Raw genomic sequence first — 26,625 nt, forward strand, 5'->3', positions numbered from 1 at the left:
TGCGGGATCACCTATAAGAAATGCAAAATTGATCAAAAGATTGATCGATGGCATTCAGTTACCAGAGAAAATTGCTGTCCTGAAATGTGTGGCTCATAAAAAGGGCAATGATTATATAACCAAAGGAAATGCCTATGCAGATGAGATTGCAAAACACTGTGCAATAAACAATTATTCAATCAATCGGGAGAAAAACAATGAACATGTTTTGAATTCACTCATGCTAACATCTGTAGTTGAGACATGGCAAGGAGTTAAAGATTTACAAGATGAGGCGGATGATGAGGAGAACAACTCATGGTTAAGAGCAGGTTGCAGACAGCGAGAGGAAGATGAAATTTGGGTTTACAAAGATGACAGACCAGTAATGCCAAATAGTATGATTGCTGACATGGCTAGAATGTATCATGGTCCAGGACATATTGGAAGAGGTTCCATGATCAGGTTATTTAGGCAGACATGGTTCAACCCAAAATTTAGAATAATTGCAGAATCATTTTGTCAGAGATGCTTAGTCTGTCAACAAATGAATCCAAACAGAAAAACAGTTGTGAGCATGGGAACCATAGGACGGGAGGGTGGTCCTTTTACTAGGTTACAAATGGATTTCATTAATATGCCACCCCACAATAAATTGAGGTAAGTTCTTGTGATAGTTTGTCTATTTTCAAGATGGGTGGAAGCGTGTCCAACACGTCATAATGATTCAGTTACTGTTGCAAAATTGCTTTTAAGGGAGATCATACCTGGGTACAGTTTTCCAGTGACTGTGGAAACTGACCGAGGCACACATTTTGAGAACAGACTATTACAAATGATTTGTGAAGCATTGAACATAAAACAGAAGCTGCACTGTGCCTACAGACCAGAAGCATCAGGTGTGGTTGAGCAAATAAATGGTACGATCAAGAATAGAATAGCAAAGATGTGTTTCCCTACAGGAGTAAAGTGGACTGACGCACTCCCACTTGTTTTGATGTCTTTGAGAAGTACTCCTGATAAAAAGACAGGTTTGAGTCCTCATGACATTGTCATGGGTAGAGTCATGAGACAAGCATTTGTACCTGTTGGAAAGCTAATGAGTATAAATGATAGCGTCATTTTGGAATACTGTAAGAACCTTTCTGACGTAGTGACTTCTGTGTTCCACCAGGTAGGAACTGATGTAATTGCAAGAGACAAAGAAAAAGCTCATGATCTGTTACCAGGTGACTGGGTGAGGACAAAAATACATCGGAGAAGAAATTGTCTGGTACCCAGGTGGCAAAAAGCAAGACAGGTGATTCTTGTCACAACAAATGCAGTAAAGTGCAAAGGATTAAAGAGGTGGATTCACGCTAGTCACACTATTCGTGTGCCAACACCTGAAAATCCTGACGAAGGTGACACAACAACTGATTCTGATTCTGAAGAAGAACCTGAAAGAAATCCAGATCCTAAAGATCGACAAGAAGGTCGATATCTGGAAAATTCAATTGAAAAGCAGATTGGAAACTCTGAAGGCAGGAACGGAATTCCTGAAACTGGGAAGTTGGAAATTATTCCAGAAGAAGAAGAAGACGAAATTCCGAGTACCAGCTATAAGGATGATGTTCCTAACAGAGTGAAACTGCCGAGTAAAGAAGAGCCTAGATTTAGAATTGAAGTATCAGAAACAGATTCAAATGAAAGTGATAATAAGAAATTTTAGAAAAAGAGCTTGGAGTGCTGAGTGCAACACATCTGAACCAAAAAAGAAATTGCAAAGAAGAGGTGATAACTGGCCTAATGAAAATGAGGGACTAAAATTCAAATTTGTGAACAGATCAAAAGAGCAGGTGAACGAAGTCTCTAGTCAGAAAAGTGACTGATAAGAAAATTCAAGCAGGGAAGAAAATAGAAGTTATCAGTAGTAGAGCAAAAAGAGTTGTAAAGCCTAACCAGAAGTACAAGTCCCCTGAGTGGACGTACATAATCATCCCACCTGTGGTGGAGGTGAATAGTAGTAGTCAGGAAGATTTAGATGACACAAGTGGAAATGATTAAAATGATTTCAGTAAATTTGGCATAAGGCTGAAAAAATTGTGTTAGGTGACACAAGGTCGAAGAAATTGTGTTAGCTGAAAAATACATTGATGTAAGACGCAAGGTCGAAGAAAAGCTGTTAGAAAGTAGGGTTTTCTGTAAAAAAAATAATTTAAAAAAACAGGGGGGTATATTTAGTGATTTTTAAATTTTTAGTATTTGATTTTCTCTGAAAGGCTCTTGTTCTGAGTAAAAGATGCCTTATGTTAATTATGATTCAAGGTGTTCTATTCTGAGGAGATGTTGTAAAATTTCACTAATTTGTGTGGTTTTAATAATCTTGGTCTGGTTAATTCTAGCTGTCATTTTCCCTTTTGGAATTGACAAGGAAATATACAAGGCTAATATGACAAGCAAAGCTATGGCTAAACAAGATAATCATGGTACAGCAGGCAAAACTAACAGAGTTATTGATCACAAGCCAGAGATCCACCAAGATAGATCTGTTGGTGACTTTTCTAGTAATACTTTTTCAAGACTTCTTTCTGAATATGTTAGAGTGATGGATGTTAAGGATTGATACATTTGTGTGAAATGACCAGTCTCTGTTTCTGAGGGGGTGACCTATAACATACTTTCCCTTACTTATGGCATTACATGCAGCGTAATAGCTAGTTTGTTTTATCAAACAGGTCGTTTAGAGTACTATTATTCTAACCACGACGAGATTTTTGAAAATCTAAAAGTTGACAAAAGATTGAATAAGCATAAACAAGCGAAACAGATGAGGGAATTCTTTGTTGTAACAAATGAACTAACATATGAATATGCTTTTAGAAACAATTTAACTTGTAAATTGAGAAATGAGGAGAAGTCTTTCTTGAATTTAGTTGGAGAGAAGAGCAATTTATAAAAGAAATGAGATGCTGAAACAAACCAAATCTAAGTTTTGGCAAGTTGAGGATGAAAAACTTAATGGTAGATCATTAGAAAATGTTGCTATTCACATAGATAAACCAGTTAGTGGTAAGCTTTGCATTAGGAGAGACAACACGCTTTTTGACAATTATTTTGTGGGTTCAAGTCAGTGTGAGGATACTTATCAAATCTTGAGTGGATGGGGATTCAAAGGTGGCAAAGATCCAATTTTCCCTGAAATTTATTTTGTATGTGGAGACAAGGCTTACTACAATCTCCCAGACCACTGGTATGGGACTTATGTTGGTTTAGTCTTCCCAAATTTTTTTCATGTAGACGGAAATGAAAAGGGTTCATTTGAAATTGGCAATCATCTGAGTAGATTCAGAAGAGAAAGTTTTTCAGAAATTTTGGGAGATATTTTTGGTGCAGTAATTCCTTTTGTGGGTATAACCCTGAATGCAGTTAAAATCAGAAAAGTATCCATTACTTTACCCTAAGCTTGAACTTTAAGCCCTGCTCTAAACAGAACACTAAGTCCCTGACTGCAAGTGGATCGGCGTTATCCGACCTTTGTGCAAGTAAACCCCTGTGCAGGGGTTTGAAATTCGAAGTGGGATTTACTTCATCTGATAATTATTGGGCGCATTAAATATCGGTTTGTTAAATTTTGACAGGTCAAACCTGCAGTAACTTTAACTAAAGAAATCCATATCCATTAAAGGGACAGATGCAGCTGAAAAAATGTTTCCTGTTTAGGAAGGCATTAGGAGGAGCAAGCAGTGGTCCTCAATAACACCACCTGCTTCCTCCGAGGCTGCCAACAGGGATAACTCCCCCTTTCCGAATCAGTTCCGACCCTATCTCGGGGGTAGATAAATGATCCATGGGTTAATAACTAACTGCCCGTTATCCCAACTGGCATGTAGGACAGTAGTGAAGAACCTCAAATTCGGTCTTTCTTGTGCAATTTTTTGTACAGTGCCGCAGGTGTTGATCGGGGTTTTAATTTCTGTTTCCACAGTTCATTTCTACGTGTTGTTTGAGATGCCTATCGTAAGTTTATCTTTTGGGGTCCAGTGGAGAGCTGTTCTTGCACTTGAAGTTTTGTTACCTTCTGATGGTGTATATACACCATCAGAAGATATCAATGGGTTATGATTAAAATTATGTTCACAAATGGTTGATACAAGACATTCTTAATTGTTAAAATAATGGCTGTGCCGTTCTCACACTCCTACTTGCGATTCGGAAAGGGTAGCAAGAGACATTTTAAGAGAAATACTTCAACTCGTAAAAAAAAAAAAAAAAGGCTTTTGTACATTATAAAAAGTCATTTTTAGGTCACAACACAGCCTGCCTCAAATACTCAATGAAGTTGATTAATTTTCATAAGGCAAGGGTAAAGTATGTTGGCTGGAAAATCCTATCTAACAAATGGCATTGCATGCCAGCAGGCCTTCAGGTTAGGAGAAAACAATTTGTCAGTTATGGAACTCATTTATGAAAAAGACAAAAGTCAAGTTGTGGTTGTCTGATACTCTTAAAAGCCACATAATGGCATACATAAAGACAAAGGTCAGAAAGCACCGCTACAGAGGAAAACTCGGTAGTCACCAAAACAAGTGGCACAACAAAACTGCAGCTAAGCAGGCAATAATCCGAAAGATTAGCAGGCGCAAGCTTCCTGCCACAATGCTTAGAATACACTGCAGTAGCACACAAATGGAGGGTGCCAGATAGGCCAATGAAAATGGACAGTGATTGAATTCGCTACAACACAAACTGAACTCTGTTATAATCAGCATTTGCACTGAATAAAGGTCAAGATTCATTGGACATTTCGATGGTTTTGCTGGGCGCAGCACAACATGAACACTTAGATTTATGTGAAAGGATACTATATGAAATGAAAAGAGAGTAGTTTCCTGCTGGCAAAGTAGGCTGCATAGTATTGCTCCGCTCTATCAAGCGATAAAGCTTCCGGAAAGTAGGTAAAGCTGCTGTACGCATCCAAACAATGAAGTCTTCATTGATGAACCCATTGTTGTCAGGGTCAAGCGTATCCAACTTGTAGACTGGACCTTGCCAATTCAGAGGTTGCGTGGTACCTGAAATAAAATAAATTAATAATAACTCACTGTGAGAGCAAAGAAATTAGAAATTGTATGTGATAACTTAAAATACAGATATTAAAGTGAGGGTTTCTCTATAGCTCCCGGCCTTCAACTTGTGTTTTTGCATTCATGCCAGTACTTATTTGGTTTCTCCTGGAATTATTCCAAGGGCAAAATATAAACTCCACCCTCTCAATTTGTTGTCCGGTTATGCAAATATTTTTCTGCAAAATATCAGTGTACTCCGTATTTTCCGAATATGTGCTAACTTGAAAATATAAATGTTTCCTTAAAAGAAATTAAATAAGCTTTACCAGATTAAGATGTATTTTTTGGACTACACTGGTTAGTGGGCATGAGGCATTTCCAGCACAACTCACGTTTAAGTGACTGGTTTTATGCCCAAATGGATAGACAGGTCTTCCAAGAAAGCTGTAGGGAAGTAGTGTAGAGGATCTGGGGATGAGCATAATGTTATGAACTACAATTGCATTGAAGTTTTGAATTCCACTGCATGAAAACATAAAAGAGGACACTGAAACAATGAAGCTATAGGGAAACATGGTACCTCCTGCAATACACTTGTTAAGAAGCCTGTAGTCTCTATCGAGTAGAACTTAGACTACTGATTTATTTCCCCCCTACAAACTTGTATCGGATTAAGCATTTTTATATGCAAGCAAGACGCCATGGATCCAATTCAATTGTGTGTGTGAACCTTTTTTCAGTTTTTTTTATTTCAGCACTTAAGTTTGTTTTTCATCAATATTGACTTTTTAGAGACATTTAAAAGTGCAAGTGGTTCTTGAGTGGCGAATGTCTAGTTAAACAAGCAAATCTTCTGCATTATGTCACACATGGGTTTTGTGAAAAAAACCTGAATTCTTTAGGCTAAACTGGTATGTCTAGCTTTTAACCCACAAGAACAAGTTACTTACCTTTGGTAACGCTTTTTCTGGTGGATAAATTATCTGCGGTGTATTGCTCACCTTTTGAATGCCCCCCAAGTGCAGTACTCCACATAAACGTATTATCTTAACTCTCTAGAATCCATCATGGCCTGGGTTAAATCTGGATCACCTAGGGATCCAGCCCCCCCATATGTTCTGAAATTAGCTACGGGCACAATTCTCCCAGTGATCCAAGAACTGATCAACACCTCCATCTCCTCAGGAGTGGTTCCTCTTACATGGAAATGTGCCATGGTAAAGGCACTATTAAAAACCCAATCTGGATCGAGGTACCCTAGGGAACTATCAGCCTATCTCCCTCCTCCCAGTAATTAGCAAAATCTTGGAGAGGCATGTTAACTCAGTGCTATCCGAGTTGCTAGAATAGAATAACCTGCTTCACCCTACACAGATGGGTTTTTGCCCCCACATACGACTTAGACAGAGCTCCTAGTGGTAGTTTAAGAGTCCAGGAGGATCCTGGATCAGGGTGGCGTAGCGGCTATCATTCTTCTGGATCTCAGCGACGCATTAGACTCTGTCAACCATAACATCTTACTCTCCAGACTCAGGATACTGGGAGTATCAGGGGGTGTTACTTGGCTACAATCCTTCTTAGAGGACAGATCTTTTTAGGTCTTCGAAGGAGAAGCTTTGTCTAAGAGTATGACCCTCAGCTACGGTGTTCCTCAGGGATCCTCCATTAGCCCCATGTTATTCAATATATACATGAGGCCGCTCGCTGAGATAGTCCAGCCATTGGCATAACAATTGTGACTCATGCCGATTATATACAACTGGCCATGGCCTTAAACTGCCCAGAAAACTCATTGGCAAGCGTAGGCCCTTGCTTAGAGGAGGTTGCCAAATGGATGGAGCTCTCATGTTTAAAATTGAACTGAGACAAGACGGAGCTCATGCTAGTAGGCAACTCACCAACAGCCAATTTAGGGATACTGTGGCCGAATTGTTTTGGCTCTGCCCCACCACCTAAGAATCAAATTAAAAGTCTTGCCATGTGGCTGGATCGCTCCCTGACCTTCGGATACCAAACAGCTAAACTGTCTGCAACATGCTATTTCATCATGAGGATGCTTCGGAAAGTTATTCCTCTCCTCCCGTTCCTCACAAGAAGGATAATGTCCCAGGCTCTGATTCTCTCACGCATGGATTACGGGAATGCCCTTTATCCAGGAGCTCCTAAGGCCACGACAACCAGATTACAGTTAATTCAGAATTGCTCGGGCTGTTTGCTCCTAGATCTCCCTTATCGGCAATTGGCTAACCCTGCTTTGAGAAATCTACACTGGCTGCCAATAGTGGAGAGAATCAAATTCAAAGGACTGTGTATTACCCATAAGTCCTTCAGGGGAAAGGGGCCAGTGATCGATCAATCAATCTATGATCACCCCATAACTCCCTAACAGAAGCCTCCGCTTGGCAAACATGTTGCACCCCACAGTGACAAAAATAAAGAGAGCAAGAAGCAGCAGCCACTCTTTCTCCTATAATGCAGGAAAGCTGTGGAACTCCTCCCCCTTATGTCGGTATATGCAGACAGGCAATGGTGAGGCGGAAAGGTCAGTGAGGAATCCACGGAAAGATACTGTAACCACCAGAAAAAGCGTTACCAAAGGTTAAGTAACGTGTTCCTCTGATGGGTACATCTACCTGTGGATTCCTCACCTTTTGAATAGAATCCCCAAGCTGTCCTGCATTCTGTGGGAACCTGCCTGCTTATACCAAAAAATCCTGTAACAAAGAACGAGCACAATGGCTGTCCCTCCTCACTTCAGAATGCAAGCAGTAATGCTTTGCAAAAATCTGGACGGAGTCCAAAGTTGCCACTTTGCAAATGTCCGCATGAGACACCTCTAGCCAAAGCAGAAGTTAAAGATTTAGCTCTGGTATAATGAGCTCTAATACCCTCAGATGGATCTTAGCCAAGGCGTAGCAACTCTTGATAGACAGGATTATCCGCCTGGACAATGCCCTCCTGTGTACTGCTTTCCTTTTCATCTTGCCTACATAGCCAACAAACAACTGGTTATCCAATCTGAATCCATGAGTTCTGTCCATGTAGAAACTCACAGCCCTCTGAGGGTCCAAACGATGTAGCCTCTCCTCCTCCTTTGATGGATGCATGGAAGGGTAAAAAGTAGGCAAGGTAATGGATTGTCCTAAATGGAATGAAGTGATAACCTTTGGCAGAAAAGCAGCTCTGGTTCTAAGCACCAACTCATCTGAATGAAAGGTTGTGAAAGGAGGCCTAGAGCTAAGGTCGTGCAGCTCACTAACTCTTCTGGCAGATGTTCTTGCCACGAAAAATAGTTTTAAAGGTAAGTGGCCTCAACAAACAACTATGCGAGGGCTCAAGGGCTCAAAAGGAGAATACATAAGAAATGTAAGTACTAGATTAAGATCCCACTGAGGAATGATAAACTGAGTGGGAGGAAACCTATTAGTAAGCCCCTTAATGAATCTTAAAACTATAGGCGACTTAAAAACGGAAGGTTGGTCAGGCAAGCAAAGAAAAGCAAACAGGTATCCTTGAACTGTTGCAACAGCACAACGTTGCAGCGCCAGGGAAAGCGCATAACTCAAAACATTCGACAAATAGGCCTTCAAAGAGTCAACTGAATTCTCTCCACACCACTTCATAAATTAAGCCCACCTGCCAGCAGAGACTGCCTTGGTGGAGTGCCTTCTGGCTGATAAAAAATAATGTCCACCACATTAGATGGGAGAGAGAAAAAACTCCAGTTTCATCGTTCAATCTCCAGGCATGACAGTGCAGGCTCTGGAGGTAGGGGTGTAGAACCTGCCCCTGCAACTGCGAGTGGAGGTCTGCCCTGTGAGGGAGACAGAGGAAGGCTCAAAGTAGTAATGAAGGCTGGTGTACCATACCCTTTGCGGCCAATCCGGGGCTATTAATATGACGTGGGCCCATTCTTGGCGAATCTTCCTCACAACCCGAGAAATTAAGGGTAGGGGGGAGAACAGAATAAAGCAGCTGGTATCCCCAGTCTAACTGAACGCGTTCCCCAATCCTCTCTGCATCGGATACTGAAGACTGCACAATGACGCATGGAGTGCACATTCTTGTGAGTGGCAAACAGTTCTAACTGAGGAATCCCCCACAGTCTGAAAATATGCGGAACCACTTATTGATTGAGAAGCCACTTGTGAGTGGCTGAATAATGCAGAAAGAGACAGCCCACACTTACTTTCAGAACTCCGGCCAAGTGATTTCCGATGATGCAAATCTGATGATCCTGGGGCCAGGGCCAAAACCGTAGAGCTTCTCTGCAGAGGAGATACAACCCAACTCTTCCCTGCTTGTTTACCTACCACATCGCAGTAGTATAGTCTCTTGAGGCCTGAACTGACTGCCCGCAAATAGAATGGGGAAAGCGTTGAGAGCCAACGTATTGCCTGCAATTCCAGAAGATTGATTTTCAACAATCTTTCCTCTGGAGACCAAAGGCTTTTGACCTCCAGATAGGCTGCACATCTGTTATCATTATGGCCACTGGAGGAGGGGGATGAAACGGCTTCCCTTGTGACAGGTTGCTGGACACCCCCCACCATTGAAAATATGCTGCAGTGTCTCTGGAGATCGTGACCATATCCTCAAGTTTTCTGTTGTGTTGAAACCATTGTCTGAAGGCTCCACTGAGAGCCCTCTTGTGCGAGCATGCATGACTGACCAGCAAAATGCATGTAGCAAACAGACTGAGCAGGCTCAAGACCTTCAGGACTGGAACAAAAGCGAAGTGAGGCGAAGGGGGCACTTCTGGAAGGGCATAACTATTTTCCACAATGTCGACGACCTAGAGGTCTGTAGTGACAGACCTCCAGGGAGGCAGAAAAAAGTCAAACCTGTCCTCCCACTGGACAAGCATGCTCTATGATGGTGAAACTAGAGCTGCTTTCAAGCGCCATTGGCCTGGGAGAACAAAGAGAAGGAGGCTGGTTGATGGGCAGAACCAAGCTGACGATCTCTGCCCCATCCCTTGTTACTCATATTAAGGGGATTTGAGGCTTGCTGCTGTTGCTGTCAATTTCTTCCTCGAAAGGACAGGTCCCGGCTGAAGCCTTGAAACCTACGGAACTGTCTGTAGTCCATAGGTTGCAACTGAAGACTCAAGGACCTCGCAGTCTCCTTATTATCCTTGAACCTTTGCAGCGCAGAATCTGCCTTGGCACCAAAAAACTTGCAATAAGTAGGGCTTCCCACTGACAAAGTGGAAGCATCCCCTGACGCACAGCTATGAAATCCTCCTGGGAATGGCCCAGAGTTCCTCTAAAGTTTATGAAATAAACAAATTTTCAATGTTCATCTGTCTCTTTTATTAGTCAAAGAGGTATTTTTTGATTCATCAAATTCATCATTTAGAATATATTTCAATTGTATTCAAGTCCAATGCATTTCGGTCACTTAGACTTTCATCTGGGACCACATGAGCTGAAACAAGGTATAACAAAATACTACGTCAGAAAAAATGTAAAGGATAATGTCAAAAAAGTACATGCTGTTCATTTGTATAATGTTAATTGTGGTGACTTTCCGTGCATTTCACCCAAGTGCAAAACCAGCTTTTGTGTTGTCGTGACATAATATAACCAAAACACGCCCGTTTCGGGCACTCACATTTGTTGTACTTGATAATCATTTGCGTGTTATTCTATTGCCATATTAGCGAAACTGTCAAGGAAAACGTAAGAACAACTTTGATGTAAAGTCTCCCTATGTACACACAATGGTTAATAAGACTCGTATTAGTGCATCATTGTATGGTTTTTAACTCACTCTCGACGCATTAAACCAGCGTCTCCTCTCTCCTGCTCTCTGTTAGAAACCGCATCCGGCAATCTCCCGGCATTCGCAAGAAGCCGGTCCAATCACCCCTCTTCAAGCTCAATGTGCAGTACACGTTATTCTAACTGTCATTCTGATTGGATGATTCCCGGTCACATGAGCGGGACTTCTACCAATCATGCGGGTCTCAAAAATAAATAGACTATCAATGAAGTTTCCTAAACGGAGATATCTAGCAATTCCTATCACTCGATGCTATTATCATAAATGATATAAAAATGATATAAAAACATTATACAATAATGAGTGAAAGAAGTCATCATAATCGGCATCGAAAAAATTAAATAAATAACAGAATATCAAAAATATAAAGTAAAATGTTTTACAAGTAGATGACTACTTTATCCACCAGTATGAGTAAAGCAAAACACAACTGTGTTTTTGAAAGTCTATAGCACGTGTTCATAAATAGCACATAAATTCTACCCGATCATTGAGACCAAAGGGCTTATGGGTATTTAGCAGATACATCCAACTGTTCTCCCTCTGAAGGAGAAACCTGTTATTGTCCCGACCTTCTCTTTTTTCAATTACTTTCAAGATGGTTAATTGAAGTTGTGAAACGTTATGCTTGGCTTCATTAAAATGCAACGCTATTGTTGATTTAACGTTCACAGTTCTTATATTTGATTTGTGTTCGTTTAGTCGTGTTTTTATTTTTCTGGTTGTCTTTCCTACGTAAGCCTTTCCGCATGGACATTTCAACATATAGATAGCATTGGCCGTGTCACAGGTTGCATTAACATGTAGCTTTATGTTATGTCCCTTCATTGGGTGTGTGATCGTATTTCCTCTTATGATGTTATTACAATGTCCACATTGCAAGCAAGGTCTTGTACCTCGGTAAATTTCATCTTTTTGTCTTTTTTGTTTCAATAGTTCTCCTAAGTTTTTGCCCCTGGTAAAGGCAAAAATAGGTTGTTGTTCAAAGCTGGGTTTGAAGTCAACTTCTGCTCGTAGAATACTCCAATGGGTCCGTATGATTCTTTTAAATTTGTGGCTCATGGTTGAATATTTTGATACAACTGTCATTCTTTCTTGTTTAGTCTTAGTGCGTGTTTTCAACAGTTCTGCCCTTGGTATGTTCTTAACCTTCCCAATAGATTGATCAACAAGAGTCTTTGGATATCCTCTCCTTAGAAATCTATCACCCATATCTCTCAAAGTGTGATCCACTTTGCTTGTCTCCGAAGTAATTCTTTTTGCTCTCATCATCTGTGATATGGGTAGATTCTTTTTCAGTGAGTCTTGATGAAAACTTTGAAAGTGAACAGTATTATTCCTGTCTGTTGCTTTTCTGTGCATTTCAGTTTGTATTTTCCCTTCCTGTAAATTGACTCGGACGTCTAAAAACGTTATGGTGGACATGGAGATTTCCCAAGTGAGTTGAATTCTTTCATTTTTTAAGTTCAATTCAGTGAGTGCTTGTTGTAGCATATCTTCCGAGTTCTTCCATATTAAGAATATGTCGTCTATGTACCGTACTATTATTTTCAGATTGTCAGTCCATGTGTGGTTGTTCAGTATGTGCTCTTCCTCATATGCCTTCATGTATAAATTAGCATATACCGGGGCTGCGCAGTTGCCCATTGATGTACCAACTAATTGTTGGTACCACTCATTGTTACACTTGAAATAGCTGTGATATAGCGTGAAAACTAACAATTCTATGAGAAAGATCTGCATGGGTTCTTCATAATCCGTTGATAGAATGGCTTGTTCCATTGCTTCGATGCCTGTTCCATGGGGTATCGAAGTGTATAACGACTTTACGTCAGCTGTGCATAGTATCAATTCTTCATTTCCTTCAAGTTCCAACTGGTTCAACCTCGTCAAAAAATCAGTGGAGTCTCTAATGTATGTCATCATGTTTTGTACTGAAGGTTGCATATATTGGTCAATGAATTGACCTGTGGCTTCATGTATGCTGTTTCTCGTGGATACAATGGGACGTAAGGGAGGGTCCCACAAATTCTTGTGCACCTTCGGCATCATGTAAAATGTCGGGCTACTGGGATTCTCCTTCAACAAAAATTTCTTAGTTTTATCGTCGATGGTGCCATTTTCCTTGGCTCTCTCAACTAGTTCAGTCAGCTTTTTGGTGTATTCTTTAGTGGGGTTTGCATTCAATTTTGCATAGGTATTGGAATCCCCTAGATGTTCTTCAATTTTTTGTTGATACATAGTGGCATTCATAATGACCAGGCCTCCGCCTTTATCTGCTTTAGTGCACACTATCTCTTTGTTATCAGCAAGTTTTTTTAAGATATCCAGGTCTTTGTTAGTCAGGTTTCTACGTGGTTTTTTCTCAAATTTTATTTTATTCAAATCCTGTTTGACCATGGTCTCAAATAAGTCGAGTGTTTTGTGACTCAACGGTGCCATAAAAATACTTCTGGCTCGTAATCCTTTTAGCTGATCCTGTTCTGTTGTCAAGGGTTTATCCACTACATGATCGAAGAAATAACGCAACCTTAATTTGCGCATAAGTTTGAAGAAACTGATCTCCAGTTCCAGTGAGTTGGTCAGTCGTGGGAACAAAGGAAGTACCTTTTTCCAGTACTGCAAGTTCTTGGTCAGTCAACTTGTAATTGGATATGTTAATCACTAGGTGGGTTTTGGTGTTGTCTTCTTTTTCTCTTTCTCCTTTATTTTTGTCGTCACGCTCCTTGTGTTTGGAGGATCGATTTCTCCTACAGGATCTCCTTGTAGGTCTGGGCCTTCGCATAAAAAATGCTCATCAATAGTACCGCTCGCTGTTGAAGTCGTTGGTTTTTCAACTACTGCCGTTCCCTTTGTGGTAGTCATTTCTGTGTTAGGTTGACCAGTTTGTGGTGTCTTTCTGGGCGGATAGTTTGTTTGGTGGTGGTTTATTAGTAGCATCACTTCCTGGTTTAATGCGTCGAGAAAGTGAGTTAAAAACCATACAATGATGCACTAATACGAGTCTTATTAACCATTGTGTGTACATAGGGAGACTTTACATCAAAGTTGTTCTTACGTTTTCCTTGAAAGTTTCGCTAATATGGCAATAGAATAACACGCAAATGATTATCAAGTACAACAATGTGAGTGCCCGAAACGGGCGTGTTTTGGTTATATTATGTCACGACAACACAAAAGCTGGTTTTGCACTTGGGTGAAATGCACAGAAAGTCACCACAATTAACATTATACAAATGAACAGCATGTACTTTTTTGACATTATCCTTTACATTTTTTCTGACGTAGTATTTTGTTATACCTTGTTTCAGCTCATGTGGTCCCAGATGAAGGTCTAAGTGACCGAAATGCATTTGACTTGAATACAATTGAAATATATTCTAAATGATGAATTTGATGAATCAAAAAATACCTCTTTGACTAATAAAAGAGACAGATGAACATTGAAAATTTGTTTATTTCATAAACTTTAGAGGAACTCTGGGCCATTCCCAGGAGGATTTCATAGCTGTGCGTCAGGGGATGCTTCCACTTTGTCAGTGGGAAGCACTACTTATTGGATTATTCATTGGGCGACTACAGGCAAGAGGCGCCGCCTTGACTGCACGCTTAAACAATAAAAGTTACAAGCAAAAGTAAGAACATTTAACATAATAGAAAGCAGTGCGCTCTAGCCTCATTCTATTTCAGACCAAAAAACTTGCCCCACCGAAGGGCAAGTCCATCAATGTAGCTTGAATATCTGACGAGAAGCCAGACCCCTCAACCATGGATGTTTTCTTGTGGCCACAGAGGTAGCCATAGCCCTTGCCACAGAGGCAGCAGTGTCCAGTCCCGACTGTATTACCTGGCAGGCAGCCGCCTGAGCATCATTCAAGATCTCAAAAAAATTACCCTGGAGATACCCAGGCTGCTTTGGGACGACTTCTCTTGCAGAGCCCATTAAAACATGCACATAACGCTCTAATAAACATGTAGCATTTTGGACCTTCTTGGCAGATCGCTCCATCCTCTTAGACTCCCTGTCAGCTGTAGTGGTTGGAATCGAACCAGACAGCAGTTTGGTGGAACAAGAAGCCTGTACTACCAAGCTTTTAGTTATAGGGTATGAAGACAAAAACACTGGATCCCCTGGAGCAGGCTTGTACCTCCTGGCAATGGACCTTAACACTGGTGCAGAGGACAGTTTCCGTGGAATGTTGCGCATGGAGGATATTCAAAAGGTGAGGAATCCACAGGCAGATCTATTCAATAGGAAATGTTTGTTCGTAGAGTCACCTCAATTATTTTATGTTTTCTATGCAGATTGAAGGTGAACGCTTAAATGAGAAACAGCTATACCAGCAATGAATCATGAAGGTACACATGCAAACTGCCTTCAGAATTGTTAATTGGTTAAAAGTCTTCCTGGAAACAAAAATGAAACGTTAACAGTTTCACTCTCTTTCAAACAGGTGTAGCTGCAAGGTTAACGAATGGTTTATAGCACAAATACAGTTTTGAAAATACGCTGTAAGGACTGTATTTTTATTTTTTATAGTTTCAACATCTGTTAATCTGTGCTATCCAGGCAAAGGGATAATTTAGCTGGCGCGTGGCACGAATGACTATTTTGTAAAGGGTATTGAGTGAGAGGGTAAAGAGAAACTTCAGCTTTTTATCAGGTGTAAGGCACTCATTTTTATGTTGCGCGCAGTAACAAAAAACACAATTCCTTTGTTGGAAAATAACATTCGTCCCAAGCCACAAGAGTAAAAAATAAATACACAGTCAAGATAACAAATAGACTCCTAGTACGACTTCTACTCTAACACAACAACATGAATTACACAAACACGCCTTCTTTACCTTTAAAGAGTTCAGTTAAGTTGGTTGTGTTGCCAGTTGGATTTTTAAACTTCACATTTTTATCCGTCCACCAAGCAATACCTCTCTTATTTAAGGGTATCTCGGTTTTGGTATCATTATTCAAAACATAATACAATTTGAAAGAATCTAAAAGGCAAAATGATAGGAAAGACAAAGAGGTAAACAAGTTGTTACTAACATGTATTTTGGAGCTTGTTTAATTTACAAATTAACAAATAGTTTATTTACAAGTTAAGGAAAAAATTCAAAACGCATGAAAAGACAGGCCTATAATTTATCAAATAAATAAGTTTCATAATACACCCTCATCAATTCTAAGGAGAAAAGAACAATAGAAGAAAAAGATGTGAATAAGGGAATATGTTATTTACCCTGTGCACATATATTCGTAGGGTGTAGTGACGTAGATTCATACACTTAGCATTATCCTGCCATCTAGTGTGGGGCTCGGATGATTACAAGTTGTTTTTCTTCGAAGAAGTCTTCGAGTCATGAGGTATAGTTACTTCCCTTTCGGTGTGCATTGCACATGTTGCTTGGCTTCTTTGTTAGATTGCTTTTGGCTCATCAGGTGAGCGTTAGACAAAGGTGCAACAAAGTGACAGAAGAAAGAAATATGGGTATAATTGAGTGTGTAAAGTAGAATTCTAAATATTATGAGGTAATGCAACCAAACGCTTCTGGGGAGGAGGGTGGGTGCATATGAATCTACAACACTACACGTTACGACCAGATGTTTACAGATTAATAAACATATTCCATTCGTAGCATGTGTTGGCTTTAGATACAACTGTTTAATATTGAATGTAAAGTAGTGCTCCCTTTTCCGGTGGCTAGCGACTGGTTGAAGTACTTGTTTAAAATAGTGTTTTAAGTACACCCTGACCCACTCTTGCTTGTTGATGGGTGAAAACAGAAACACAATAGTGTTTAGAAAAGGTATGTGGCTTCTTTCATGCTGCTGCTTTACAAATATTCTTATTAGGGATATTTCCTAGGAAAGCCATAATGGCTCCTTGTTTATGTGTGGAATGAGCCCGTGGTGGTACTGTTAGCACCCTTTTCGCTTTTTTAGAACATGTTTGAATGCATCTAACTATATTATTATTTTTTTTTAAACAACTTTTTATTGTGATGAAAGCAGGTTATTCTGTACAGTGCCTCTTCTGAGGGATAACTTAACCACGCACCAATTAACCAGGCAGCGCCTCACACAGCCATTCAGCCCACATCCCGGGGGCCGGGCGGCGTTACACATCCATATTCATCGGATCACTACTGCCCAGAGAACAGATCGAGGAAAACTGCATGTATTATCAGTACGGAAATAGTCATCACTTTTACGTTTTCTCCCCCCCCCCCCCTCAAAACGTTTGTTTCATGAAAGTATATACATTACAATGTCTCATAGCAACTAAACCATTTGGTCATTTCAGGCAGCAACTATACTTCTATATCCCTCTCCACCTTCTTCAGTTTCCAAAGATCAATCCCCTATTGATGCATCTCACAATCGGTGCCTCAGGGCACCCCTTATGTAAACTGGGATCCCCTCGGGCCCTCCCCCTCCTCTGCCCTCTGGGAGGGAAATAACCTAAACCTCTCTTCCCTCCCCTCCCAGCCCCCCGTCCAAGCCATGGTCGTGTCGCCATTTTGCCCAGACTCTGCGGAATTTTTTCGAGCATCCCCTTGCCTTGTAGGTCACTCTTTCAGCTGCCATATAGAGGTCTAGCCCTCTCCTCCATTCCTCTATGTCAGGCGGCTCCTGCGCTCCCCAGTGTTTTGCAATGTCCCGTTTCGCTACCACCAGTGGAAGCACCAGGAAAGTGATGAGTGGGCGCGGGAGGTCAACCTCAGTGGTCAAACCCAGCAACACCAACTTCGGCTCCTGTTCAGTGAATATGTGTGTCCAATAGATCTGTATTCTAGTACATGCCCATATAGTGTGGAAGAAGTCTCCCTCCTGCTGCAGGCACCTGAGGCAACGGGCGTCTGCCACTCTCCCCATACGGAGGAGACGTTGTCTATCATAGTACGTTCTATCATAGTACGTTCTGTGTAGCACATTAAACTGGATGAGGCGTAATCTCGATTTGATTGCCACCTCTCTGGGGTGCATCAGGGCCATCTCCCAATCTAGGTCTTCCATCTCTCCTACCTGTGCCTCCCATACGCCTCTGAGCTTTGCCAGATCTCCCAACATGTTGTTCGTTAGAGTCTTGTAGGTAAGGGAAACCGCCTGTCCCACCATCTGTTCTTGGAGTAGGCGCCCCTCTAGCGGCGCGTATTCCGGGATGTCCCGTAACGGTATGTTCTGAACCCTCCACGCATTGCGGAACTGTAGGTATTTAAAGAGCTGCGACTCGTGGAGGCCGAAGTCTCCCTGCAGGGCCCCGAAGGACTTCAGTTCCCCCTTAACAATCACATCTCCTATAGTGGAGATGCCTATATCGTCCCATCGTTGGAATCCGCTCAATTTGTTGAGCTTTGTCAGCCAGTGACAGTGCCACAGCGGAGTCTGCCGTGTGAGCTTCTTCTCCCACCCCATACGTTTCGTGGCCCTAGTCCAGGCTGTGAGGGTCTGGACCGTTGCCGGAAGGAGCCGCGCCCGTCCGGTGCCACCATATAGGTAGCTTAGTAGGTTCTTAGGCGACATTTTATGCCTCTCCAAGGCATACGTCGGGTGGTCCGCAGGGGTATGCAACCAGGCATTGATCGGCGTCAGATGCTCCGCCCAGTAGTACGCCTCCAGGTTAGGCAGCGAGATGCCTCCACTGTATTGGTGCCTCTGGAGCGTGGTTAGGGCCACCCGTGGTTGCTTACCCAGCCACAGAAACGTACGCAGGTCCGAATGGATTCTATTGAACACCGCAACAGGTATCGGATAATACTCGTTTTGCAGCGCATAAAGAAATTTTGGCAGGATGATCATTTTGTACATGGCCGCTCTACCCAAGAGTGTGAGTGGGAGCTGTCTCCAACGGTCCATGTCAGCCACTGCATTCACTATGATACGCTCCAGATTCCTCCGGAACGATAAAGCCACATTCGAGGTGATGTATACTCCAAGGTACTGAAAGCCTTCAGTGGTGGTCAGGAGTCGCTCCGGTAACCATCCCCATCGGTCCTGTCCCCCAGGGTCGTACAGGATGGACTTATGCCAATTTATGGTGTGGCCCGCCCTCCCGCCATATTGCGCTAATTCCCGAAATAGCGCCGGGACTTGCGACTCTGGTCTTGTTATGTAGAGGAGGACATCGTCCGCATAGAGCGAAACCTTTTCTTGGCCTAGCTCAGTGCCTGGTTTCACAAAGCCTATTATGTCCTCGTTCTGTCTGATCCTGGCTGCCAGTATCTCGATGGTGAGTGTAAAGAGTAGGGGAGAGAGGGGGCACCCCTGCCGGGTACCCCCCCGGATCGGGAATTCTCGGGACAGTCTGCCATTTACCCGCACCCTCGCTCTCGGGGTAGTATAGAGGAGCTGGACCCACCTCTGGAATTTTGGGCCGAAGCCTTCTGGAACACCGCCATGAGAAATGAATATGCTACTTACCAGTATGCATCTGTTCTTGGCATGTAGGGCTGCTAACATTCATATCTTTTGCATTAGATCGCCGCCTAGTGTTGGGTCCGGATGATCGCACATTGTTGTCCTGGAAGAGTCTTCGAAGTATCCTGAGATAGGTGGCTCCTCCCCTGGACTACAGTGCGCATGGGCATCGGCTCCATCCCCAGATTGTTTTTAGCCATTGTGGCAGAGATGGAGTGAAATAGTGTAAAGGATGTCCATGCTAATGATTGAATGCAAGAATATGTCTGCAGCTGCGACAGGCACCGGGGAGGAGGGTGGGCGATATGAATGTTAGCAGCCCTACATGCCAAGAACAGATGCATACTGGTAAGTAGCATATTCAGTTCGAGGCATGTGGGCTGCTAAATTCATATCTTTTGCATAGAATATATAGCAGTCCCTCCATTAGCGGCGGTTGCCCGTGCCAGCTGCAGAAACTTGAAAAAGTGTTTTGAGAACAGCCTGTCCTACAGCCGCTTGCTGTTTGGAATGCACATCAACACAGTAGTGTTTTGTAAAGGTATGTGGTGTAACCCACGTGGCTGCTCTGCAAATGTCTTCTAAAGGAATGTTCCCCAGGAAAGCCATAGATACCCCCAATTTGCGTGTGGAGTGCGCCCTTGGGGGTATCGTTAAGGTACGTTTAGCCTTTTGATAACAGATTTGGATGCACTTAACAATCCACCTGGCTATTCCTGCTTTGGAAATCGGGTTGCCCTTGTGCTGTGGCGAGAAGGCAACAAATAGCTGTTTTGTTTTCCTAAAGTGTTGTGTCCTGTCAATATAGTACATCAACGCCCTCCTGACATCCAAAGTATGAAGCATTCTTTCCGCCACCGTTTGTGGGTTTTGGAAGAATGCAGGCAAGTCAATAGTTTGGTTGAGATGAAACTGTGACACCACCTTCGGAAGGAATTTGGGGTTAGTACGCAGTACCACCCTATTTGGATGAATCTGAATGAATGGCTCTTGGGTTGTGAGCGCTTGCAGCTCACTAACACGCCTCAGTGAAGTAATAGCTATTAGGAAAGCTACTTTCCACGTTAGGAACTGGAGTTCACATGAGTGTAATGGCTCAAAAGGTGGTCCCATCAGCCTGGTGAGGACCACATTGAGGTTCCACACCGGAGCTGGTGGTGTTCTTGGGGGAATGACTCGTTTTAGGCCTTCAAGAAAAGCTTTAATGGCAGGCACTCTGAAGACTGAGAGATGCTGCCTGTTCTGAAGATAAGCTGCTATGGCGGATAGATGTATCCGAATGGACGTGTACGCTAGATTGCACTTGTAAAGATGCAACAGATAGCAAATGATGTTAGGGATAGATGCATCTAGCGGGTTGATGTTATTGGCTGTACAGTAAATGACAAAACGCTTCCACTTTGCAGCATAGCACGCCCTGGTAGTCGGCTTCCTTGCCTCCTTGATGATGTCCATGCATTCTGGAGGTAGGTGAAGGTATCCAAACTCTAGGACTTCAGGAGCCAGATCGCCAGGTTGAGCTGTTGCGGATCTGGATGCTGAATGTCTCCATGGTTCTGCGTCAAAAGTCTGGGCGTGAGGCGCAGCCTTTGATGCGGCACCACCGAGAGTTCGAGAAACGTGGTGTACCATGGTTGGCGCGCCCACGTTGGAGCAACTAGGATGAGAGTCATCGAGTGCTGCCTTAGTTTTCTTGCCACCAGGGGGATCAGAGGGGCTGGCGGAAAAGCGTACGCAAATCTGCCTGACCAGTTCATCCATATCGCATCCCCCTGCGACTGCGGGTGAGGGAACCTGGCGGCAAAGTGTTGGCATTTTGCGTTTTCGTTTGTGGCAAACAGGTCTATCTCCGGCTGACCCCACTGCTGGAAGTACGGTCGGAGAACAGAGGGGTGTAACTCCCACTCGTGCATTTGATGGCTGTATCTGCTGAGCAGATCCGCCATCTGATTGTCCTTGCCGGGGAGGTGTTCTGCCATGAGGAAAATGTTCCTCTGAATGGCCCACTTCCACATGCTCTGAGCCAGATGAGACAGCTGTGGCGAGTGTGTGCCCCCCTGCTTTTGAATGTAGTACATCGCGGTCATGTTGTCCGTCCGGACTAACACTACCTTGTTGCACAGATGTACATTGAAGGACTTGAGCGCCATGAAGATTGCCATCAGTTCCAGATAGTTGATGTGCATCTTCTGTTGCTGCGTCGTCCATAGTCCCTGCACCGTGTAAGTGAGCAGATGAGCTCCCCATCCCTGGAGAGATGCGTCCGTTGTCAGGATAATCTGTGGCACTGGGTCCTGGAACAGTCGGCCCTTGCAAAGGTTGTGTGGAGTCCACCAATGCAGAGAGTCGTATGCCCGACTGGTAACCAACACTAGGTCTGTCAATTGTCCCTGAGCCTGTGTCCACTGATTTGCTAAGCACTCCTGGAGCGGACGCATATGTAAACGTGCGTGAGGGACTATGAAGATGCAGGAGGCCATCATGCCAATTAACTGCATGAACACTCTCGCTGGAAGCGAGTGTTGTGGTTTGAACTTTTGGATTAGAGACCGCATGCTGTCTATCCTGACTTGGTTTGGCTGAGCCATGGCCGTCAGGGTATTGATCGTCGCACCTAGAAACTGCCGGACATGTGCTGGCCGAAGATGCGACTTTGGGTAGTTCAACGAGAAGCCCAGATTGTGAAGGAGGTGAATGGTAGTTGACATGTCCGCGGCGCACTGTTGTTCCGACTTGGCTTGAACGAGCCAGTCGTCCAGGTAGGGGTAGACATGGATGTTCTGCCTCCTGAGGTGCGCCGCTACCGTCGCCAGACACTTGGTAAACACTCTTGGGGCTGTGGTCACCCCGAAGGGTAGGACCTTGAACTGGTAATGCTTGCCTTGTATAGTGAACCTGAGGTATTTTCTGTGGGACGGGTGTAGTGGAATGTGGAAATATGCATCCTTGAGGTCTAAGGTTGCTAAGAAGTCCCCTTGGTTTAACAAGGGAAGGATCTGTTGCAGTGTAAGCATATGGAAATGTTCTGACAGTATATACAGGTTGAGGGGACGCAGATCCAGAATGGGTCTGAGAGATCCGTCCTTCTTTGGAATAAGGAAGTACAGGGAATATACCCCCGTGCCTTCCTCCTCCACTGGCACGAGCTCGATTGCGCCTTTTTGCAGCATCACCACCACTTCCTGCTGCAATAAGTGCAAATGCTCTGCGGACATAGGCCGTTGCATTGGTGGAATGTTGGGTGGAGTGGAATTTAACTCTAGACAATAACCGTACTGGACAAGTTGTCGCACCCACCTGTCTGTGGTGATGTTTGTCCAGACTGGCAGGAACTGCTGGAGTCTCCCCCCGACAGGTGTTAAATGGTCGGGGGGCAGTGACAGAGAGTCACTGTTTGTTTGGGGCAGAGGAACGGGAATTGTTGTTTCCTCTGCCACGCCCTCTGGTGCTGTTTCCTCGATAACCCCCTTTGTTCTGCTTGGGGTACGAGGACTGTGCTCCACCTCTGGAGAACTGTGACTGTTGACCCATCTGTCCTCTGGTGACTCCACGTGCACCTGAGCGACGAAAAGTGTTGCCCCGGAACTGTTGTGATTGTAGGGCCCCAATAGATTTAGCAGTTTCGTTGTCTTTCTTAATCTTTTCGAGGGTGGTGTCAACATCAGGACCAAACAGTCTATCAGGATTGACGGGCTGATTGAGTATGGTTGTTTGAATGTCCGGTTTAAACCCCGATATGCGGAGCCACGCCTGCCGTCTCAGCATGACGCTAGTGTTAACAGCCCTAGCTGCAGTGTCTGCGGCATCCAGTGCACACTTTATGGCTGCGTTAGAGATTAGTTTTCCCTCCTCTATAAGCAGTCTGGTAGCCTCTTGAAACTGCGTAGGCAGGTGTTGGAAAACTTGCTCTAGGGTGTCGTAATGCGCCCTATCATAACGTGCCAATAGTGCCTGTGTATTGGCAATACGCCAGAAATTGGCAGCCTGCGCCGCTACCCTTTTGCCCCCTGCCTCCAGCACTTTTGACTCCTTGTCCGGGGGAGGAGCTTCACCCGTCGTTTGGGAGTTCGCCCGTTTGCGGGCATTTGCGACCACAAGGGAGTCAAGAGGCAACTGTCCCCGAATGTATGCAGGGTCTGCAGGGGCTGGTCTGTACTTCTTCTCGATGCGTGGATTGACCACCCTCGCCCTGGTGGGTTCTTTAAAGATGTCCGCAGCATGCTTAAGGACCCCCTTGAGCATAGGCAGTGTCTTTACTGTCCTTTCAGAGACTGAAAAAGTGTCAAATAGAAAGTCTTCTTCTACTGGGTCAGCATGCATGTCCACATCATGATTAGCAAAAAAAAAAAATAATAATAATAATAATAATTTACAACAAGGGGTGGTGATGGACAGAGTCTCTGAATTAAGCAGAGTACTCTCACCCAGTCAAGAGATCAGGGCTAGATCCAACACCGTTTTTTAGCTCATTGCACCATCCCAGTTTCAGAACCTGGCTGTATGCAAATTAGTCTGTCCCTGGCCCAGTGCATCATGGGAACAGGGCAGACCAGACTACAAAAGCCAATTCTTACACTGGGAAGGAAACAAGCTTCCGGGGACCGGTTTCTGCCATTTCAGGCGTCTTCGGCCCGGCTTGCTTGAATCCTGATGGTGCAATGAGCAAGGGACTCACATCGGAGTATACCCTTCCACGCTTAGGGTGGACAAAATAATTTACAACAAGGGGTGGTGATGGACAGAGTCTCTGAATTAAGCAGAGTACTCTCACCCAGTCAAGAGATCAGGGCTAGATCCAACACATCATGATTAGCAGCTGCCCGTTCAATGAGTGCATGAAAACCTGCTGAATCTTCTGTTGGGGATGCACGTGCACTGAAAGGCTGTTGGTCCTGCCCCACATCCTGTGTGCCTTGGTCACCTATGTCGTCATAGGAATCTTGCTGTGCATCGGGTTCATTGACGGGGAAAGTGTATTGGTCATCTTCTCCATAACCCTCACCCTCAGAGTGGTCTGGGGAAGGTGTTGGGCTCCTTCTAGGGGGAGGCTGGATAGGTTCCATCAGGACTGAAGCGTCCTGAGCAAGCTTTTTCTTCTTCAGAGGGATAACATAGGAGTCCACTGGTTGCGAAGTGATCTTTCTTTTGTAAAGGGTCAATTTGCCCGTGTCTGCATCGATAAAACGCTCAGAATCTTCTCCTGAGTCGAGTAGTCGACCTGTCAGTGCTCCAGACGTTGACGATTCCGATGTCTTTGGCGCCGTCTTTGGCGTAAAGGCCTTCGGAGCCTCCTTGGGCGGCAGAATGAAGAGAAGTTTACCAGCAGGCTTCGCCGGCAAGTCCATCGGCTTCTGGTGCGATGGCATCGGAGCCGACGTCGCAGATGCCTTCTCCCGAATTCTCTGTAGTGAAGCGGCGATGGGGGACGCGTCACTCACAGCGGCACTTGGCGCCGACGAGGAGGCCTTCCCCTTGGCCTCGGATCCGACGTCTTGTTGGCCCTTCTGAGTCCTAGACGTTGACGCTGCAGCCGTAGACACAGAGTCCTTGGACCTATGTGTTGAGCTTCCAGCTTTCGATCCGTGTGATTTTGCCGGCTCCGTCTCCACCACGCGCCCGACTAACGACGTCCCAGTCGGAACCGGAGTCTTGTCGCCGGCTTTGGCGGGCTTTGAAGGCGTCGCACCGGTCGACCCGTGCCGAACTCCCTTCTTAGAGGAAACCTCTTCTGTCGACGATGTCGACACTGTCGGATCGACAGTTTTCTTCGACTTCTGTGGACCAGAGGCCGACGGAGTCGATGAGGCAGCAGGTTTCGGGTTCTTTGGTGGAACGGCCGCCATCTTAGGGACGCTCGAATCCGTAAGTTTCGGTTTCGGTTTCGGGTCGGCCATTTTAGGTGTAGTCGATACCGTTGGTTTCACTTTCGGTTTCGCTACGGGCAGCACAGCAAGTATGTCCGTGGCCGGGCATGAAGGCGGGGCCGTGGCTTGCGGTACGGGGTCTTGGGTAAGGCCGACTGGCGATCCCGTGACCCGAGCCTGATCCGAATAACCTTCGGGGCATAGCTCATCACCCGAGCTATCTTCCGCGGCCCCATAAACTTCTTCGACGTCCCCTACCTCGTCGACGTATTCAAGGCCTTGACCCACGACTCCATCGTCGTCTTCCGGATCTGCCTCGACGTCCGTCGCGGGCGGTGAAATTTGAAGATGATGGCTCCGGCCCTCCTCTTCTTGGTCGCCGAAGATGTTTTCTGGATCCGGGGCCGCTTGTCTGGCCTCAAGGCGCACCGCGCGCCGAAGCTTGAGAGTCTTCTTTGACCTGAATCTGGAGCAGGCCATGCAGTTCCATCATTGTGGTCCGGCGAGAGGCACTTGTTACAGACCGGGTGCACATCGATATGTGGGTATTTCGACCCACAGACGGGACAGTATTTAAACGGGCTCCGCTCCATGCTGAAAAGTTGCGGTCGTGTCGCGATGAGAAGGCCTCGATGTCCGAAGAGTGATACGACTCCGTAGAATCAGACTCAAAGAGACGGAAGAACTCGAGACCGTGCGCAAACAATACCGACGCGATGAAAGTAAGGCCTTTTGGCCGTAAAAAGCTAGTTTTTCTCGGTTTCGACAGAGAGACGTCGAGACCGCATCCGAACCCAATGGCGGAAAAAAACAATCTGGGGATGGAGCCGATGCCCATGCGCACTGTAGTCCAGGGGAGGAGCCACCTATCTCAGGATACTTCGAAGACTCTTCCAGGACAACAATGTGCGATCATCCGGACCCAACACTAGGCGGCGATCTAATGCAAAAGATATGAATTTAGCAGCCCACATGCCTCGAACAGGCCAGTGTACGGCGTCAAAGGCTTTTTCTGCGTCAAGGGAGAGGTACCAATGGGGTTCAACTCGTCCCCTCACCTCCTGTAGCCAATTGTGCGTCCTTCTCAAGTTCAATTTAGTCGCCCTATCCGGTAGGAAGCCGGACTGATCCAGGTGTATGAGATCCGGTATGACCGCCCTCAGACGGCCTGCCAGGATTGTCACTAGGATCTTCACCTCCATATTCAGGAGAGATATCGAGCGGTAGGATGCACAGTCCTCCCGAGGCTTACCTTCTTTATAAATCGGCACTATCGTGGCCGAAGAGAGATCCGGTGGTAGCTCCCCTTCCTGATACGTGTCAGAGTAGAGACTCTTAAGGTGACGGGACAGGAGGTCTGCTGTGCGCTTAAAAAATTCTGCAGGAAAGCCATTAGGCCCCAGTGTTTTCCCCAGTTTCAATTTAGCAATGGCTTCAGTTATGTCCTCTGTCGAGATGTCCGCCTCTAGGCCCACGACAGCTTCCGGAGTCAGCACTGGAATGTCCGTCCGGGACATGTAACTCAATG

The 26,625-nt window shown here is 44.7% G+C and overlaps 1 protein-coding gene across 1 annotated transcript in view; it reads right to left on the reverse strand.

The window, feature by feature from the left end:
• TMEM30A (transmembrane protein 30A) overlaps window positions 1-26,625 on the reverse strand; it is a 260,141-nt gene that overhangs the window by 46,318 nt on the left and 187,198 nt on the right. Inside the window, exons 5-6 of the mRNA XM_078648076.1 lie at window positions 15,663-15,809; window positions 4,824-5,033 (exon numbers count right to left, since the gene is read on the reverse strand). Coding sequence (XP_078504202.1) covers window positions 4,824-5,033; window positions 15,663-15,809 — 357 coding nt within the window. The remainder of the gene's footprint in view (window positions 1-4,823; window positions 5,034-15,662; window positions 15,810-26,625) is intronic.

This window comes from Lissotriton helveticus, chromosome 6 (genome assembly GCF_964261635.1).
Source record: "Lissotriton helveticus chromosome 6, aLisHel1.1, whole genome shotgun sequence".
NCBI classification, from domain to species: domain Eukaryota; kingdom Metazoa; phylum Chordata; class Amphibia; order Caudata; family Salamandridae; genus Lissotriton; species Lissotriton helveticus.